This window comes from Cnephaeus nilssonii (genome assembly GCF_951640355.1).
Source record: "Cnephaeus nilssonii genome assembly, chromosome: 9".
Classification (NCBI taxonomy): domain Eukaryota; kingdom Metazoa; phylum Chordata; class Mammalia; order Chiroptera; family Vespertilionidae; genus Cnephaeus; species Cnephaeus nilssonii.
The window spans coordinates 36106808-36128142 of NC_137080.1; the positions used below are offsets into that span (position 1 = coordinate 36106808).

General features: G+C 33.9%; 1 protein-coding gene across 3 annotated transcripts in view; it reads left to right on the forward strand.

The window, feature by feature from the left end:
• REV3L (REV3 like, DNA directed polymerase zeta catalytic subunit) overlaps positions 1 to 21335 on the forward strand; it is a 148983-nt gene that overhangs the window by 55370 nt on the left and 72278 nt on the right. For 2 of the 3 annotated variants that reach the window (XM_079779717.1, XM_079779719.1), the window contains 7 exons: positions 6689 to 6849; positions 8753 to 8849; positions 13478 to 13572; positions 14622 to 14726; positions 15755 to 15839; positions 15923 to 16074; positions 19195 to 19314. In XM_079779717.1, coding sequence (XP_079635843.1) covers positions 6689 to 6849; positions 8753 to 8849; positions 13478 to 13572; positions 14622 to 14726; positions 15755 to 15839; positions 15923 to 16074; positions 19195 to 19314 — 815 coding nt within the window. The remainder of the gene's footprint in view (positions 1 to 6688; positions 6850 to 8752; positions 8850 to 13477; positions 13573 to 14621; positions 14727 to 15754; positions 15840 to 15922; positions 16075 to 19194; positions 19315 to 21335) is intronic. The other variant, XM_079779718.1, reaches the window with a different exon arrangement.

Genomic DNA, 21335 nt, shown 5'->3' on the forward strand with positions numbered 1-21335 from the left:
TTCCCTCTAATCACACTTTCTCATATCCATGGAACAATCCCTGTGTATTCTTATCCTCTTTTGCATACACAGTGACAAGGGTCAACCTCAGTCATTTTTTTCTCAGGTTTATCCCCAATTGTGCTAAGGGGGAACCATGAATAATACTTGTATAAATCTTTTATAAGTAACCTATAAACTATAGTTCTGCTTGAAGTATAACTATAATCTGTTTTTCTTCCTGTGACTAAAGCAATCACATGCTTATTAAACTATTTCCAATAAGTTTGCTTTAAATTGTATAGTCATCACCATGCCTATCTGAAATTTCCCAGTTGATTGATGGATTTATTCATTTATCCATTTTTAACAAATTCTTATAAAATGCCTACCTTTTTGATGCACTATGGAATTTGCTGGGTAAACATTAGTGAACAAAGTTTGCATGGTTTCTGCTCTTAGGGATCTTATAGCCTAGCAGGGGGGACAGACAATAAACAAGTAACCTAAATATTTAACAAAAAAATGTGATAGATGCCAGAAGGAAAAGAACAGGGTTCTATAAAAGAAAACATTTTCTCTTTTATTTGTTATTTTTTATAAGACCTTTATACATGAATCATTTATTATAGTATTTGACTAATACATAATATAGTGGTTAAGAGCCCAGACTCTCAAACCAGATTGCCTGCATTCAAAATCTGGCTCTACTACTTATTAGCTGGGTAACTTTAGGCAAGTTATTTAATATCACTGTGCCTTAGCTTTCTTGTCTGTAAATAGTGTTGATATTGGTACACATTGTTCTGATGATAAGTATGTTAATATCTATAAATCACTCACATTATAAGTGCTGTGTAAACATTGGCTATAGTATAATATGTAAAATGTTAAAGTACAACTTTTGGATCTTACCCTCACTAAAAACTCTCTTCCTGAGAGATAGTCACTTTTAAGAGTTTGGTGTATGTCCTTCTATTTTCCATACATATATGTACATATATGCACATCCTATATAATAAAAGCCTAATATGCAAAACATCCCCTCAACTGGGAGTTTGACCAGGGGGTGGGGCCAGCCAGCCAACCGCCCACGGCCCCTCCCCCTGGCCGGCCCCTCCCCCTGGCCAGCCCCTCCCCGGCCGGCTGCAGCGGCAGGCAGCCCAGGGAAAGGAGGCCCCAGCTGGCCATGGAGGGAGGCAGCCAGGGGAAGGGAGGCCCCAGCTGGCAGCTGGCAGCCGCTAGGGACCCTACCCGTGCACAGATTCTGTGCACTGGGCCTCTAGTATCCATATAAAATTCATAGTAGAATGTAAGTCCATAAGGGCAATGGATTTCTGCTGTGTTTACTGATGAGTCCCCAGTTTTTGGAATAGTGCCTGGCATGTAGTAGTTAGTGAATAACTATTTGTGGAATGAATGAATGAACACTATACATATCATTTTGGGACTGTACTCTCTATTCCTGTGTTTGTTCATCTCCTGTGATTTTCACTTCCATTCTCCTTAAACTATTTACTCTCTTGACCACACCCTAGAATTTGTCTTACCTCTGAGATTTTAAATGCAGACATCTTGGTTTCTGACTCAATCTTCTGTGTCTTTTTAAACAAGTTTTTGAGATATAATTTACTTGTCACAAAATTTACACATTATATGTATACACAATTTAATGATTTTTAGAAAATTTACTGAGTTGTGCACCTATCAGTTTTAGAACCTATTCATGGTTTGTAGCCTCCTCCTGCACCTATTTTCTTTTCTTTCCATCTTAGATTCTATTGTTTATCTTTTCAACTCCTTTTTCTGCCAGGTAAAACCATGAATTCTGGATTAATCCATTTATTTACTTTTTCTCTGCTAAACTCTGGTTTCTGATTACTGCATGATACGAAAAAATCACAGCAGATTGATGCCACTATACTAGTAAATTCATGGTCTTCAACTTCATTTGACCTGCCTTACTTCTACTTTTCTCTAAGTCTCTCCTTACTATTCTCCATCCTCTTTACTCAAATGTAAAGTCTATCCTGAAGCTTTGCCTCCTGCCTCATAGAGAAAATAGAACCCATCAGACTAGAACAATGCTTGTTAAAGTGTGGACTGGGGGTTTCTAAGACCCTTTCAGAGGATCTGCGCATCAGAATTACTTTCATAATAATACTAAGATGTGATTTGCTTTTTCACTGTGTTTACTGGTAGTGGGTAAATCTGTAGGCACCTTGGTCCAAATCAGAGTAATGGCATCAAACTTCAGTAGCCCACTACCTTATTCATGGGAGATCTGTTCCAAGACCCCCAGGGGATGCCTGAAACTGAATAGTACCAAACCCTATATACAGTATGCTGTGTTTCTTCCTGTACATACATACGCTTTATGACTTCTCCTTGGCATAGCTGAATTGCCAGCATCACTATTCTTGTTGGGACCTTTATTAAGTAAAATAAGGGTTATTGAACACAAGCACTACAGTACCATGACAGTCATTCTGATAACTGAGATGGCTACTGAGTGACTAACAAGCAGGTAACATGTACAGCATGGATAAGTTGGACAAAGGGATGATGTACATCCTGGGCAGGATGGAGCAGGACTTATGAGAGATTTCATCACGCTACTGAGAACAGCATGCAACTTAAAACTTGAGAGTTGTTTATTTCTGGAATTTTTCATTTAATATTTTCAGACCAAGGTTTACGGAAACCATGGAAAGCGAAACTGTAGATAAGGGGGGACTACTAGTTGTATTTTTCACTACTAAACACTCACAGATAAAAAATAAAAATCAGTTTTACTTAAGAGCATGTATGAAGATATAGTAAATATTTTATTTTATCTTGACCCTTGGATATAAATCTTAATATTTTATATGACAGTGAAAGTAAGCATGAAGCACATCTTTTGTGTGCTGAAGTGCTATGAATGAATGTCTCAAGGAAAAAGCACTTTTTTAAAAAATTTCTTTATTGATTAAGGTATCACATATTTGTCCTCATCCCCCCATTCCCATCCCAAAAAGCACTTTTAAAAAATATGTATTTTTTATTGATTTTTTTACAGAGAGGAAGAGAGAAGGATAGAGAGTTATAAACATCGATGAGAGAGAAACATCGATCAGCTGCCTCCTGCACACTCCCCACTAGGGATGTGCCCACAACCAAGGTACATGCCCTGGACCAGAATCGAACCTGGGACCCTTCAGTCCGCAGGCTGACACTCTATCCACTGTGCCAAACTGGTTAGGGTGGAAAAGCACTTTTATGATTTGTTTTTAGTTGCAAGCTGAACTAAACACTGTTTTTGTTAATGGAACACCATTTTTACTTGAAAGAACAACTGATAATTAAAACAAGTTATGGTGATTTGCTTATTTGATAGACATCTCAAAAATAAACAAAGTGAGCCTGTACCTTAAAGAAGAAAACTCATAGTATTTGTTGCCCATTATAAGATTTGAGCTTTTAAGCAAACATTAGAATTTTTGATAACACATGTAATCTTTAACAGCTTTCCCATACTTAAAAGATTTTTCTGATGAGATAGATGATAATATTAACAAATAATTTTTTTCAGATTGTTTAATGAAATGTATCAACATTTAGATCTGTCCTACTTAGTGGATCTGTATTTTCCAAATGACCAGTGTGTGATGTTAGAAAGTCTCCATGGGTAAAAGTATTTAAAGTGTAAGATCACCCTGACCAGTGTGGCTCAGTTGGTTGGACGTCCTCCGGTGCACCAAAAGGTCCACCAGTTCGATTCCCGGTCAGGGCACATGCCCAAGTTGTGGGTTCAGTCCACATTTGGGGTGTATATAGAAGGCAACTTGATCAGTTTCTTTCCCACATAAACATATCTCTCTCTCTCTCTTTCTCTCTCTCTCTCTCTCTCTCTCTCTCTCTCTCTCTCTCACACACACACACACACATAAACATTTCTCTCACTTTCTCTTCTTCCCTCCCGCTCCCTTCCTCACTCTTCCTTTCTCTAAAATAAATAAAAACATATTTTTAAAAATAAATAAAGTATAAGATATATTAGTAGATTTTAATGTGACAGAGTACAAAAGTTATTGATATGGTTTCAAATTTCACATTGTTGCTAACCTTTAAGAAATTACCACTCCACTCCTTTTCTGTGTTGTATCAGAGAAAATCAATGTTTATCTGAAAAGGTAATTTAGTTGTTCTTTTTTCCAACTACATATTTGTGTGGGGCTGGATGAATATCACAATAGATTGAGCAGAAGCAGATGTGAGAATCCAGCTATTTTCTATTAGAACAGACAGAAATTTGTAAACATGTAAAACAATTATTCTTTTTCTCACTAAGTTTTTTGTTTTAGGAAATATAGTTATTTTTTATAAAATAATAATATGTTAACAATGGGTTGTTATTTTATAATCAGTAGAAACGTTTCTTTAAAAGTTCTGTTTTAACTTTCAATATGATAAGTATTAGTGGATATAAACCACATAAACAAAAGGTCTTTAGTGCTGTAAATAATTTTTAAGAGTGAAAAGAGGTCCTGGGACCAAAAAGTTTGAGAACCACCAGAATAAAGCTCTCTTAATTTCCTATCAAAGATCTTCAAACTCTATGCACGTTTATTCTCTCCTTTTGGATGCCTATTACAGTGAAAGATTTCTCCCCTCACCTCCAAAGCTCAAGATCCACCCTCTTTGACCTTTTCTTCTATCAATTATCCTTCCACTCCTTTCCCCACACATTCATACTCATGACACATACATTCATACTCATAGCTATTCTCCCTGAAGGATTTATCTATACTTTGTGTATCCAATTTCTTACCTCTCATTCACTCATTAACTTACTCCAATATGGTGTCCACCCCAACCACTCTACTGAAATTGCTTTCATTAATGTTGCTAAATCAAATTAACACCTTTTTGTCCTTACCCTTGACCTCATGTCAATGCTTACATTGTCTTAAAATAATTCCAAATGTTGTGGAGTTTTTTATATAACTTCTCGTTTTCCTCATGCCTATCTGATCAGTCATATCTATGCCACCTTGTTGGTTCCTCTTTTATCATCTGTGGGGTTCTGTCTTGAGCTTTTATCTTTTCTCTCTATTCTATCTCCTCACTCTACAGCTTGATCTGCTCCCAGGGTTTTGTTTTTGTTAATCTTTATCTATTGGACTTTCACATGTATATAAGTAGTCTAAATTTCCCTCCAGAGCTCCTGATCAGTATATCAAATAATCTACTGATAAATAGTATAGCACTGTAGTTAAGAGTAAGGGCTCACAAGTCAGAAAAAATTTGGGTTGAATTTTAGCTCTTCCACTTTTTATTTGTGTGATTTGGGACAACTTTTTAATCTCTCTAAGACTCAGTTTTTTTATTTCTAAAATGGGGATGGTAGTACCATAGGTTTGTAGTGAGGATTACTTGGGATTAAGCATTTAAAGCACCTAACACAGTATCTGGTGCATAGTATCTAACATTTTTAATAACATTTTTAATACCATGTTAATAAAATTATTCTTATCCTCTTCATTATCATTTATTTCCAATATTTTCATAGAAATCTACCTGAATATCCCATTATGCCTAAATCCCAGTATGTCTAAAACTCGGTTTATCTTTATTCCCCCTCCACAAAATAAAGCCCAAACAAACCTGTTTCCTTCTGGTCCTTTCTATTTCAGTAAATGCAGCACTATCAACTAGATGCTTAAGCAAGAAATCTAGGCATTATTGTCAACTCCTATTCTACCTTATCCTTCACATCTAGTTAGCTAGCAAGGTCTGACCATTTATTTCTTACATGTCTCCTGAATCAACACATTTCCTTAAAGCTGACATCATCTTAGTTTTTCACAATAGCCTCTCACTCCCTAGTGTTGTGCATTCTCTAGCTAACCTGGTCATTTCACTTTCCTGCTGTTCAAAGGCAAATTGCACTACCTCTTCCAGTGTCTTAATAGGCTCTGTATAATCTGACTTCTCATTACCTCCCTAGCCACCCCTTCTCACTACAGTTCTGTCACCAGACCTCACTCAATGGTTTCAGTTCCAGGATGAAACATGTTTCTCGTGACACTTTGCATGTGTAATTTTATTTGCATGAAATACTTTTTCCTCTCTTCAGACAAAAAGTATCTACAGTTTACTATTCAATCTACTTCTTAGAGACTTCTCTTCAAGAAGGCTTTGCAGAAACTACCTCTGCAACTCTATCTGATTAGTGTCCCTTCTAGATGTTTCCTATACTTGCCTTGAATAGCACATACACTGTTTATAATTGCCTATTGTTTGTAGGAGAACAACTCAGTGAAGTAAAAAATATTAAAATGGTAACATCTCTGAGTAGTGGATTGAGTCATGTATTCTTCTTTAGAATTTTTGTGTAATCTTTAAAAAAAATTTTTCTGAATTTTTAAAAGAAAAAGCTTATTGTAAAAAACTTTTTGGCTTTTTCAATATAGTTAGTATTAAATTGGTTTTAGAAGTCAAATACTCTTCACTGAAGTTTTTTTGTCATTTTTAGAGCATGTGGCTTACTTTAAAACTTGATTTAAACTTTTAATTTTTTTACAAAATACAAATTTCTAGTAAAATTGAAGTAAAAAATTTTGTATGCTAATATGTGTTTTATTCTCTATTAGCATAATCATTGTTTCACTTAACATTCTAGGAAATAGAATTTTATGATATAACTTTTTCCCCCCTAATTTAGGATATGTGAACTTTTGCAAAGTGGAGCCATAATGAATAAATTTTATCAGCCTCACGAAGCGCATATACCCTACCTCCTACAGCTCTTCATTGACTATAATCTGTATGGAATGAATTTAATAAATCTAGCTGCTGTCAAGTTCCGAAAAGCAAGAAGGAAAAGTAAGGTTAATTTTTCAAGTTCAAATTAATGCTTTGAAATAAGAGTTATGTAATTGATAATTTATAGAATAATATATATTTATATAATGAGTGCTGAGTAGGTAAAGAATAAAATACACAAAATGGTATTAGCATTTGTTAGGAAAATATTCTCAAGTGAAATTTGGTTTGTAATAGCTTTATTGAGGTATAATTCACATACCACACATTTCACTCATTTAAAATGGAAAATTCAGTGGTTTTTAGAATATTGACAGTTATACAACCATCACCATAGTCAAATTTAGAACATTTTCAGTATCTCAAAAAGAAACCCTGCAAAAGTTTGTTTCCAATAGGTGAAAAGCATGAGAAAATTTTGAATTAGCAAGTATATGTAAGCCATTTATTTTAGTTATAAAAGCCAGATGAGTATTGGAATGATGATTAGAAAGGATTTTTTTTTTCAAACTATGAACAATTTGAAGGCAGAAGTATATGAAATTTAGTTGAAGGGAAATTGCAAGTATGATGAAATAAAATGTATATCTTAACTCATTATACTAAATAGCCCTCAGGTTTTTGTTTTGTATAAGATAAAAGGTTATACTGAAATCATGGGGAAAAATAGATGAATCATCTTTTGTATTTTATTTTGCCATGTTATTTCAGACATCTTACAGTTAAACTGATAGTAAATCTTACAGTAAATTAATATATGTGCATAACTTAACATTTCATCTTATAAGACAAGTTGATATAGTACCTAAGTCATTTTTGAAAGTGAGGCAAATTCAAAAGTGAAAAAGATTTCAAAATTTTAATGTACATGCATATATAATTTTGTCTCAGTATTCAGTTATATAACCAGTTGTCAACTAAAATGGAAATTACTAATTGCTATAGTAGTAAAGGTGAAGTATATAGAAGTACTTATATAGAATAAGTATTTTGAGTACCACAGAAGCATTTTATATTACATTTTTTAACATCCACAGTTGAAAAGAAATGTTATCTATATATTTAATATATATATTAAATATATGTATATTAAAGAGTTTCCATGTTCTTTAGGGAAATATGCTAAAACAATACATAAATTATAGGTAAGAATTAGTTGCATGTTTTCAAGGCATGTTTTGTTGAAATAGCAAAGATGTTAATACCTCATCTCAGCCTAATTACAACATTTTTGATCAGGCTAGCCAAATAAGAAAATCAAAGTATTAAATTTAGCTAGAGAGGATTGTAAATTTATTATCCTTGATAGCGTTAAAATTCAAGCTTTCTCTTATCTGCAAATTTAAATTCCCATAAGAGATCACAGAAAATTAGTTAAAATTTGGAGATTACTTCCAAAGCATGACCCTAGGACCTAGTTTCTGAAACTCGGACAGCTAAGCAAACATGTCCCCTCTTCAACTGCTGGTCAAATTGCATTTGTCCCAAGTTCCCACTCACTGTTGCTGCCATTACTTCTGGAATGCATTGTATATTTTCTTTTTGTTCAGGGATTGGTATTATAGTATGTTTTGAATTTTATCTGGAACCTGATTTCTACTAGAATTTTGATTGAGACTTATACAGAATACCCTAGGAATTTGGATTAAAGTCTACAAAAATTGTTGTCATATTTCTTTATAAAATGGGATTTTAAGCATACTCATCAGAATAGCACATTAAAATGTATTCTTTTATTCTAATATGAAAGTCTTGTAGCCATTTCTCTCTCATAAGCATATATTGCAAATACTTCTTTCCCCTCTTAGTTTGGAACCATTACTGTCAACTGCTCATATATACATTCCTAGGTGTGTGTGAGTTTTTAGGAACTAGTCATATAGGTTGTATATTATTTTACTTAAACAGGAGTTATATGAAAGTTCAAATTAGAACTTATTCCCTTTTACTTTTCTACTCCCAGGTGATCCATTGCATGCAACTGGATCTTACAAGGACAAGCTACCAGGAAATTCTCTTACTGGTACCTTATTTCGGTGGGAAGAAAATGAAATACCAAGGTTAGTTCATGTTGTAAAGGAAAACGTATTTACATATATCCTACTGCATTCAGAAATTAGTGGTTACCATAATTTTAATATTATATTTGGTATTTTAATATATAAATTTTTCATAAAAGCAAATTCCAATATTAGTATGTTACATGGAATCATAGATTTTAAGAAGAGATCATGAAAATATACCTAATTGTCACCTAATTAATAAAAGAAATCTGGATGTAAATTTTTACACTTCTTTCCAATATTCATCTTCATGGTGCATTCCAAGTTGATACCCTATAACTTGTCTAGTAAAAAATAACATAATAAACTATCAATTGAAAAACTAAATAGTAAATATTTTTAGTAAAAATAACCCTTTCTAAATATTAAATATTTGTGGGGAAAAAGTGGGTTGACATACTGAATATGAATAATATAATCTGTGATTTCTTTTGACTATCATTTACTAGACTATTTTATTAATTTATTTTGGGGAAGGTAACATATTTTGAATATTTAGATATTTAATCAGTACCTATAAAATTATTAATAATAGCTTTATCTACATAGAACTCAGAAAGATTTCTGTTTTCTACCACAAAGCATTGCCCAAGCTTTCTTGATCCTTTTATTAATCAATTAGGCATTGGCAGGGTGGTTGTCGTTTTCCTCTTTTCACTACACATATGTCAACTGATGTTTTTTATGTAGATACTAGAGGCCCAGTGCATGATTGAATCATGCACCTGTAGGGTCCCCTACACGCTTTCGCTTTTCACGGTGGAGCTGGGTGCTTGTCCGCTGGGTGCACCAGGCCTTTCAGAAGCCTCCGGCTCGGCAGAGGCTTCTGAAAGGCCTGGTGCCGGAGCAGACAGGCACCCAGCTCCCCTACTTTTGATGGTCCGTGGCCGCTGAGGGGGGCTACCCTGCCATTGAGAGGCATGGATCCGCTGCCACCGAGGGGGGCTACCCTGCTGTTGAGAGGCGCCGTGGCTGCCGTGGACACCTGGCTACTCTGCTGTTGAGAGGCGCAGCTGGGTGTCTGTGGCAGGCCCCCTCAGCGGCCGCGGATCTGGCCGTTGAGAGGCACAGGGGGCGGGAGTCCCACCCCCTGCGCCTCTCAACAGCATGGTAGCCCCCCTCAGTGGCAGCGGATCCGTGCCTCTCAATGGCAGGATAGGCCACCCCAAGTCCCGCCCCCCAGCCTCCTGCCGCCCAATCGTGGGCGTAGCGGAGTGATGGTAATTTACATGTTACTCTATTATTAGATAGGATTTTTTATGAAGAGTGCAAGGTGAAAAAAGTGTTTAAATAACTTTTATTTTTTTATTTTATAAAAAGAAAATGTGAATTTATTAATCAATTAATGATAAACTACCATAAATACATTCATTTTAAACTACATAAATATAATTTATGTAGTTTAAAATCCTAATATGTTTTTGACAGAATTTTCATGTTATAGAATTACTTGGTTTTTTTTTTAATATCTAAAATTAAGAAAAAATATCACTAAGTAATGATGGAAATACATCGTTTTATAATTGGAATGTTATACCAGAATAAAATCTACAAGACTTTGAGGTGATGTGGACAGTGCCTTGCCTTATCTCTTGATCCTGCTTAACATTTATCAGGACTTTTTGATAAACACACATACACATGCACACATGTGCACTTCTTGGTTCCTTCTCAGAGTGGAAATGTTTTTATAATCATATTGAAATGGTATTAAGTTTAGAGAGAATATTATTTACCACATCAAATTCAAGTTCTAATCAGTCCAGAACAAAGTGACCAAAAGCTACTTGTTGTCTCTCTTTTTTTTTTAATGCCTGTAATGCAGTCCCTCTATCTCTCTAATGTTAGAGCAAATCAATTTGACCCAAGGATTTTTACTATTTCCTAGATTGCTTGGTTTTCAAAGTTCTGCATGTAGTAACTTGTTTCTTGCATGCTCACATTAAAGTTTATTTGTATTTGAAGCCCTTTTTGAACAAACATCTTTCTGGTTAGGTTATAAAGGCTTCACTGATTAGAAGTGAGCTTGGGGGAAACCTTATCTATTATAATGAAAAGTTTGAATTTTAGAATGCTTTTAGGAGCCTATTTTATTATTTTTAAGAATTGACAAATTATAAGAAAAGATGTGAATAGGTAAACTAGTAAAATTAGACAAGGTACTCAGAATTAGAATTTAAAATAATTATGGGATAGCTACATATATTTTTATCTCATATTAGCCCATATTTTGCATTTTTGGGATGCTTATATTGCATTAAACATGAAAATCCATAATTTCATTAAGTACAAATAACAATGTCAACAATTTTTTCCATAAATCGTTACTCTTAGATTTTATTAGTCTCATTTCTATCCCCAGTACTAGCACCTTCTTCTGTGTACCTTTTTTTTTTTTTTTTTTTTGAACAAAGAAATGTTTTATGCTCTTTCACAAACATTATTACAAGGGCCATAAGAGAGAGCAACAAACTTGTCAGTGCTGAGTTAGTAGCTCTACCTACCTTACTAGCTAGCTCATTGTCAGTTACCACATATCCTGGACCTTCAGGATCATTTGCCCATAGTGTTGAATATACAAAAACTGAATCTGCTGGAGTAATTTCAACCCTGGCTACCCATCAGAATGATCTGAAAAGATTTTTAAAATTATAGCTGTCTGAGCTTCATCCTCACTGATTCTAATTAGTAAGACTGTTTTGTTAAGCTTTGAACAGATATGTTCAGAGAGGCACAGTTATCTACCATCGTTATCTTTTATCTCCCTTTCATGGCTAAAATGAATGGTCTGCATGTATTTGCTGACGCAAATTTCTAAAAATCTTGATTGTTGAGGGTATTACAAATATCCCCCCTCCTTTTTCCCCCTGCCTCCTACCACCCGGTTCCCACCCTGACTCAAAAAAATTTTTTTTGTTAATCCTCACCTGAGGATATTTTTCCCATTGATTTTGAGAGAGAGAGAGAGAGAGAGAGAGAGAGAGAGAGAGAGAGAGAGAGAGAGAGAGAGAGAGAGAAACATCAATGTGAGAGACACATTGATTGGAGGGGAGAGAGAGAGAGAGAGAGAGAGAGAAAAACATCAATGTGAGAGACACATTGATTGGTCGCCTCCTGCATGCCCCAACCAAGGGTTGGAACGAACCTGCAACACAGGTAGGTGACCTTGACCGGGAATTGAACTCGAGACCCTTGGGTGCTCAGACCAATGCTCTATCACTGAGACACTGGCCAGGGCTGACACATTTTTTACTTACACTTTTTCTATCTACTGGAAAGTTTTAATTCTGAAAACTACTTCCTTTCCCTAGGAACATTTGTTCTGAATGTCTGAAGTAGCTTTGTAATAAAGGCAAGAAATAGTAGTAAATTTCTACTATGAGATTGTATTTTTTGATATTTTTGTTTCCCTCCTTTGTCACAAAGGTGCTACTTCTGGAAAATTCACCCTTGAAATTAACAATATAATTCTTCCAAAACTTGTGAAACTTTTTAGTATAAGGAGAAAATTGTTGACCACGAACTATTTTATCTAGTATGTCATTTCATGGCAAAATTTACTTTGTTAAGTTATATGAATGAAGAAGACAAACAACATTAAGAATTATTTTTTTCTGAAAGTGAAAGGGATATATTGTGATAGATTGGCTAACATGTTTCTTCTCTATCAATGATAAAAAGATATGTGTATATGTTTGTATCTACACATATGCATCTATGTATACATGTATATTTATTTGAATTGTAAAAATTCTGTGGTTTAACAAATTAATTTCTTATGTTCCATCAAAATTTCCTTAGGGATAGACTATGGGAAATGAGGTTTTGCTAATCTGTTTCTCTTAAAACATTAAAAAATGGGAGTGAAATCTGCCATCACCCACTTTCATGGTTCTCTCTTTTTCACTTGATGTCCATATTGGTAGGATATGGTGTTCTAATCGTTTTTTTGTGGCTCTGATGAAAAACAAAATTTTCTGAGTCAAAGAGCATTAGTGGGAACAATCCTCTGTAGTTCTCATAAAAATTAATGATTTTGTGGTGTTAACACATTTCCTAGTCATGATCCCATTATTAAAACACATGGTTTCTCAAATCCGTAGTTATGGAGAATTTTAAAGCATTATCCAGCACAGCAGTAGTTGGGGGCAGGGAGAACAGTATCATTTGCCCACTTTTCAGTATACTCCCCTCCCCTCATTTCTTGTTACATATTCTCTCCTTATTTTTTTTAAAACAAATCTGTGATTGCTAAGAAAGATGCCTCTGGGCAAATGATTACATATGTGTATGATTTTTGATGCATCTCTCAGTTGTCTCTCTGTTACCCCTTTCTGTCCTGGATATGACCCACATTCCTTATGTATAAAATATAATGCGCCAAAATATGTAGAATGCACTGCAAAAGGATCTCAGTGAGTTGTAATATAATAATATTTTTGTACTTTTCTCTTCCTGTTTATCATTTCTTTATATATATATAATATCAATTATGTTATATTTGTTAATTAATACATCACTGGCTTTTCTGCTTACCACCTAAAGATAAAAAATTATATAAGAAAAATCTTCAGAAAATTTGCTCTTACATAATTCTTGTGTTTTTTTTAATGTTTTTAATACAGCTCTTTAATACTGGAAGGTATTGAACCACAGAGTACATGTGAATTAGAAGTAGATGCTGTAGCTGCTGATATCTTAAATCGGCTGGAAATTGAAGGTATATGTACAATTATTCTTAGTATATGTGTGTGTGTTTTTAATTAATGGTCAAAGTAGAGTAGAAAAAGTAGGGAAGAAAGCATTACTAGAGATGTAAGATGTTATAGAAGATGCAAAATGTTACGAAGATTGCTTCTGCACCTCGAAGCAATTTTTTATTTATATTTTTCATTTATACTTTCATCCACATGAGTATGTTTGCACAGTCATGAACCTAAAGTAAATGTAACACTAAATAAATTAATCAAATTTTAAAAAAATTAATATAATCTAACTTAATGTTTTTAGTTTTTAGGTTATATACCAAGGAGAGGATTCTTAGGTCTATTGGCTATCCTTAGATGTTTGAATCTTATTCACTTGATGGGTTTTTGGGAACCACTAGGAAGAAAACTAAAAAAGGACTAACATAAGAAATGTAGGTTAGGATAGTTTGTCTGCTTTATTACATAAAGTAGGTAATTATTTTTCTTAAGAGGCAGTATTTATTTTTTAAAAGTTTGGTTTCCTCACAATATCTAAGATCTGGAAACAGCCCAAGTGCCCATCAGTAGATGAGTGGATAAAAGCTGTGATACATTTACACCATGGAATACTATGCAGCAGTAAAAAAAAAAAAAGGAAGGATCTTACCCTTTGAGACAGCATGGAGGGACCTGGAGAGTATTATGCTAAGTGAAATAAGCCAGTCAGAGAAAAACAAGTATCACATGACCTCACTCATATTTGGAATCTAATAAACAAACTGATGAACAAAATAGATCCAGAAACATAGAAGTATGGAACAGACTGGAATCTCAGAGAGAAGGTGGGAGAGGGTGGGTGGGAAGAGATCAACCAAAGAACTTGTATGCATACATGCATAACCCGTGGTAAAGGCCCTGGGGAGGGGGGGTGGGAGGGTTAGAAGAAGAGGTCAATGGGGGTAAAAGGGGGACATATGTAATATTTTAAACAATAATTTTTTTTTTTAAGTTTGGGTTCATTTTTTTAGGCAAGTAGTTTTTACTTTGACCTTGTAGTAGTGAAGTATTATTGTGATTACAGCTCAAATTGATGGAAATCCTGGTCTACAGGCCATATGGGAAGATGAAAAGCAACGGCGAAGAAATAGAAATGAAACTTCTCAAATTAGCCAAACAGAATCACAAGGTATTAACCAAATAGTACTCTAATGATTTTTTTAAACAAGATAGTTTTATGGAAAAGGTTAAGCCATTGAGTTTACCTTGACCTTAAATTTTACTTTTCAAATTACTTTTAAATTTTCTATATATTTTTTCTATTGTCTTTGCTCTGAACCAGTAATTCTTTACCTCCAAAGTGTCACTTGTCTCTTTTCCTGTAAGAAATTGACAGCTTTGTTGTCATTGATTTTCACCATACTTTGTTCTCCTGTATCACGTTTTTGTTCCTTTTTCATTATCTAGTATGTTCTAACGTGTATTTCCAAATAAGTTATAGAATACTCATAGAAGCTCATGAATCCTAACTTAGAAATACTGTGTTTGAGTCATTAAGCTTTGAAAATGTACCATGAAATATAGCCCCCAAATTATTTCTGGATATATCATATACTCTCGCACTTTGATCATTTTCTACAGTTTTAAAGAAAACACTCATTTTATTATTAAACCCTGCTACTTCAGAAAATAATTTGAGGGGGCTTAAATAAATGTCATGGACACAGTAAAAATATTAAAATAAAGGTAAAAGAATAAAAGACATAATTCACAAGGCAAATGTATTTGCAATTTAGTAGTAAGCCTACTAGTATATTGAAGTCTAATTAAAATTTCAAAATTTTAGTGTCTTGGACACTAAAAATATTTGATAAATTTTGAGTGCCTTTTATGCTTTTTAAAGTAGAAGTATATTTTATGAGGAGAAAATTTCTAGGTTCAGAGTCTATGATACTGAACAGTTTGTTGTAGAGAACAGTGTGTTGGATTTAAGTTATAATTATAGAACTTAATCTTGAACTGACTTTAAGTGATTAATTATATTCAGTAACAACAATTTTTCTTTTGTTTGTTTTTATAGTAGAACTACTTTTAGGTGGTATGATATGTGTCAAGAGAAGGATAGGACATTGCTATTTTAAAAGCTATTTTAAGAGAAAAGAAAATATTTCATTCACTTGCTATCTACATTTTTTAATGCACTTTTAAAATTCAAAGATCGCAGGTTTGTGCCAGCCACAGAAAGTGAAAAAAAATTTCAGAAGAGACTTCAGGAAATTCTCAAACAGAATGATTTCTCTGTGTAAGTGGTTATTTTTTACAGATCTCAGAGCTATTTTATTGCTTTGTTATCTAGTTTATTATAAAGGATGTGTTTTAATTAAGCAGAAGGTTATCAGGATCTGTGGACTACAACGACGGATCCCAGGAGTTCTCTGCTGAGTTAACATTGCATTCTGAGGTCCTGTCTCCTGAAATTCTTCAATGTACACCAGCTAATATGGTAGAAGTCCACAAAGACACAGAGTTGAGCAAAGGTGAGGTTTTCTTTTCAGGTGTACAGAAAATACCCTACCAGACATCTAAATATCTAGTTCTGAGGTATTAAGATTTAGTTGAGTTTGCTAAGTGTTTCTTTTTCCCCCTAAGAAATAAATATCATTGATACTGCAAAAACCTCTCTCCTATTCCTTTACTTTTTCTTCATCTCTAGAGGCAAGCACTATTCTGAAGTTGGTGCACACTGTTACCATGTATGATTTTATAGTTTCTTATATACAGGTGGGGCAAAAGTAGGTTTACAGTTGTGAGTATGTGAAAGTTTATTCTTGTATTATATTTATTAATTTTGTATTATTTTTCATACAAACAAATGTAAACCTACTTTTGCCCCCACCAAGTATGTATGCCCACAACATACTATTATTTTAGGTTTTGAGTTTTAGGTAAATGATATCCTACTTGTCATAGATTAAACAACTTGCTTTTTTTATTCATCATATTTTTAACTTACTCGAGGTATAATTTATATGGCACAAAATTAACTCATTTTAAATTTATAATTCAATGATTTATCCTAAATTTACAGAGTTCTGCAAATACCTCCATAATTCAGTTTTAGAACGTTTTCTTCACCTCAAACTATTGCTTTTTTATTTGTAGTCACAGCTGTTCCTACCTCCAATCCTAATTAACCACTGATCTACTTTCTTGTCTCTAAGATTTGCCTTTCCTAGACATATATAAATGAAATACAGTGTGCAATCTTTTGAATCTTGCTGCTTTCACTTAACATTTCCAGGTTCATCCATATTGCATCTATCATTATTTTTCTGGCTGAATAGTATTGCATTGTATAGATATCCCATATTTTGTTAATACATTCACCAGTTGATAGACATTTGAGTTGTTTTTACTTTTTGCTCTTAAGAATAATGCTGCTAGGAACATTTGTGTATAAGATTTTGTGTGAATATATATTTTATTTATTTATTTTTAGTAGATACCAAGGAGTGGAATTGCTGGGTCATTTAGTAAATTTGTGTTTAATTTTTTCAGTAAACTGCCAAAACTGTCTCCCAAGTGACTACAGTGTTTTACATTCCCACCAGCAGTGATCCTACATCTTCACTAATAACACTTGTTATTATCTGTCTTTTTTATATAGTCATCCTAGTGTGTATCAAATTGCATCTCATTGTGGTTTTAATTACCATTTCCCTCATTACTAATGATGTTGAGTATTTTTATGTCAGTATTATAACTTTAAATCTACCTGTTCATACATGTTTCTAGTTTATTCATTTTAGCTGCTGATTAGTGCTCCTTTGTAAGAGTAAACAAGTTTATCTGTTTCTCTACAACTATTAGATGGCTTTCACTTTTGCACTGTTAATAACAGTGTTTTATCTTGTGGCTATGTGCAAGAGTTTCTCCACAAAAGATATGTGGAAGTGTGATTTGCCAGGCCTTAAAGTGTATGTATTATATATACTACTGTGTTCTAACAGGGTTTCTGTAATGCAGTTAGCTTATCATGATTGGGAAATAAGAGAATAATGAAAGTTTTACTTAGAAGTTGCATTGTTTCGTATGCAGCTTATCTAGGCATGGGGAGCCAGACTAGCAGCCTTCAGCATAAAAGGAAAAACCCTTTTTTCACTGCTACATTGGAAGCAGGGGCTTTAGTATTGATATACATCAAGAGCAGGTCTTCCCTTATTTGGCTTCAAAATTGTCTTGTCTACTCTACATCTTTTAAAAAAGCTCTTCCATGTTAATTTTAGGGTCAAATTATTTTGTTTTTGGGAAGAACCCTTTTGAGATTTTATTAGGAATTTATTGAATTTATAGACTAATTTAGTAATATTTTTTTTATTTTTCAATTACAGTTGACATTCAGTATTATTTTATACTAGAGGCCCAGTGCATGAATTTTTTGGAATAGTTTGAGCAGGATAAGTGCTAATTCTTCTTTGAATGTTTGGTAATGTTTACCTGTGAAGCCATCCTGTCTAGGATTTTTATTTATTGGGAGCTTTTTTATTACTGCTTCAGTTTCATTGGTTGATATAGGAGCATTTTAAATCTTTCTATATATCAAATCATTTCATCCTTGAGCATGCTATATTTTTCATTTTATTTGGTCATTTTTCATGTCTTTCAATAAAGTTTTGAATTTTTTGTAAAATTATTTTATATTTTTTGTTAGATACATTCCAGGTGTCTTATAATTATTTCAATTGTAAGTTTTATCTTTCAAATTTTTTATTTTCTAATTGCTGCTATTTAGGAGCTTCACTGATGTTTGTATATCATCGTGTATCCAGCAATTTTTATTAGTGCTAATAGTTTGTCTTTTCCACTGAATTTTTTGTGTATAGATTCATCATCTGCAAATAACAATTTTATTACTTCTTTTCCCGTCCTCATGCAGTGTAAACTTATTTAAAAATTTGAAGTGTTAGTGATATATCTTAAATAGTAACATAATAAAATGTAATAAAAGCCACAAAAATATACCAATGACATGGAGTATTAAAAAACCCTTGATTCTGTGAATTACTAAATACTTACAATCTCTTTAGTCTTTTCTTTTTTTTAAATATTTTTTTATTGATTTCAGAGAGGAAGGGAGAGGGAGAGACAGATAGAAACATCAATGATGAGAGGGAATCATTGATTGGCTGCCTCCTGCACGCCCCCCACTGGGGATCGAGCCCGCAACTTGGGCATATGCCCTGACCGGGAATCGAACAGGTGACCTCTTGGTTCCTGGGTCGACACTCAACCACTGAGCTACACCCGGCTGGGCTCTTTAGTCTTTTCAATTCTACCTAGTTTGTGTATATATAGTTATATTACTATGATAAAAGTCATTGCACATTGAAATATTCAAAGAGAAAAAAATATCAAGCAATTATAAAAGAGCTAACTAGAAACAATTTTATTTTATGCTTCTAGTATTCAGACTTTAACATATGATTTTTATAGAAAGTCTAATGTACAGAGGGAATAAATACTTTTATGAATAAAGGTAAAATCTTACAATTTAGTTAAAGGGAGAGATAGAGAATAAAAGAATATAGTAGTAGAGGTAAAAATGATTACATAATTAGGCAGTTGCTTTAATGTTTATATATTTTTGTCATCTCAAGGTCACACTATACATAAAGTAGAAGAAGCTCTTATTAATGAAGAAGCAATTTTGAACCTCATGGAAAATAGCCAGGCTTTTCAGCCTTTGTCCCAAAGACTGAGTGAGACACCAGTTTTCTGTAAGTAACAATTCTACCATAAATTTTCAGTATTTTAAATAAATGAAAGTGCTTATGTGAAGAGGTTATTTTTTTCTTTGATTTGAAGAGGTTAATGTTGCATGTTCAATAAATCCTTACTCTACTTAGTATAAAAATGAAACTTCATTGAATGAAGTAGCTTTGTTTTCTACACAGCTTTTTCTAAACAACTGGGAAAGAAAATAGTAACCTTTTTAAAAATTTCACTTTAGTTAAAGGAAAACGATATTGCTTTAGGGGAGAAATGGCTTATTTTTAATTAAAATTCTCCAATGTTATGTATATTAATAAATTATCATAATTGAGTCTTTCTTGGTGAATATCAGAAATTTTCCTGGACAGTTCCTTTTAAGTGATTAATTTTTGGTCAGTGTGGGACATAATGACAGTTATTTCTGAGTGTCTTTGCATCTCCTTAAATGCCATTTGCTAGATTTCATTTCAGTAATTTAGTCTAAATTACTGACATCCTTTTCAGAAATTTATTTAAAATGTTATTGCAAAAAAAGGAGATATCATTGAACTTCATGCCTCTTGTTTTGCTTGGTGTAGTGATTTTATGTTTCTTTCCTTGCTTACTTTCTATTTTTTTAAAAATATATATATACTTTTTATTAATTTCAGAGCAGAAGGGAGAGGGAGAGAGAGAGAAACATCTATGATGAGAGAGAATCATTGGTTGGCTGCCTCCTGCATGCCCCACAGGGAATTGAGCCTGCAACCCAGGCATGTGCCTTGACCAGGAATCGAACAGTGACCTGGTTCATAGGTCGACACTCAATCATTGAGTCACGGTGGCAGGGCTACTTCTATTTTTTTTATTCTTATTGTATCAAATGAGATATGGCATCAGATGCATCATACCTCTCTGCAATGCCCTGTTTCTTTTACCTACAATTTCTTTTTTGTTCCCTTTCTATTGAATTTATTGGGGTGATACTAGTTGACAAAATTATACAGGTTTCAGGTGCACAATTCCACATCATCTGCACATTGTATTGTGTATTCATCACCCCATGTCAAGTCTCCTTTCTTTACCATTAACACCTCCTATACCCTCCTCCAACTCCTCCTACACCTTTCTCCACCTCTCCCTGGGAATCACCACACAGTTGTCTGTGTCCATGCCTGCTCTCAGAGTCTATCTCTGTTTTGCTTCATTTTCATTTGAATGGAACATGAATTGAATAGGGATAATACCAAAATTATTATGCATAGTCATACTTCAAGAACATTTTAGACAGGAGTAAGAAAATTTTTTTAAATAAATGGCATATGCAGAAAGAAATGATCCAAAGAACAAAGTAAAAAATTAAATTGGCGTTCATACTCTAAAATGTTTTATTTTTCCATCTGAATATATATATTCAGATATATATCCCTAAATTACATTCTAGATATAAAAAAATAAACAGTTAAAAGAGAGGAACTTAGAGAAAGTTAAGAAATTGAAAAAGGGAGGGAGGGAGGAACATCCTTCTTTTATCACAGTATCTATAATAATAAAAGTGTAATATGCTAATTAGACCTGACAGCTGAATTACCTTCCTGACATCCTTCTGGACGACCTTCCGGATGAAGCCAGGGCTGCGAGGGCTGAGGCAAGGTGCCGCGGCTGCAAGGGCTGAGCCCCTTGCACAAACTTCGTGCATCGGGCCTCTAGTACAAATATAATGTATCATCAGCAGATATGTCACTTGCCTAAATTTGCAAAAATGCATTTTCAATGTTTGTCAAAGATCTGAGTGTCAGCCTGGCTGATGTCACTCAGTGGTTAGAGTGTTGGCCTGTGCACTGAAGGGTCATGGGTTTGATTCCCAATTAAGGGCATGTACTTGGGTGCAGGTTTGATTCCCTGGCCCCGGTCTGGGTGCACGCAGGAGGCAACCAGTTGATGTTTCTCTCTCTCCTTCCCGTCCTCCCTCCCTCCCCCTCCCTCTCTTTCCTCTCTCTCTTCCACTCTATCCTCAGGTGAGGAATAACTAATTAACTAACTAACT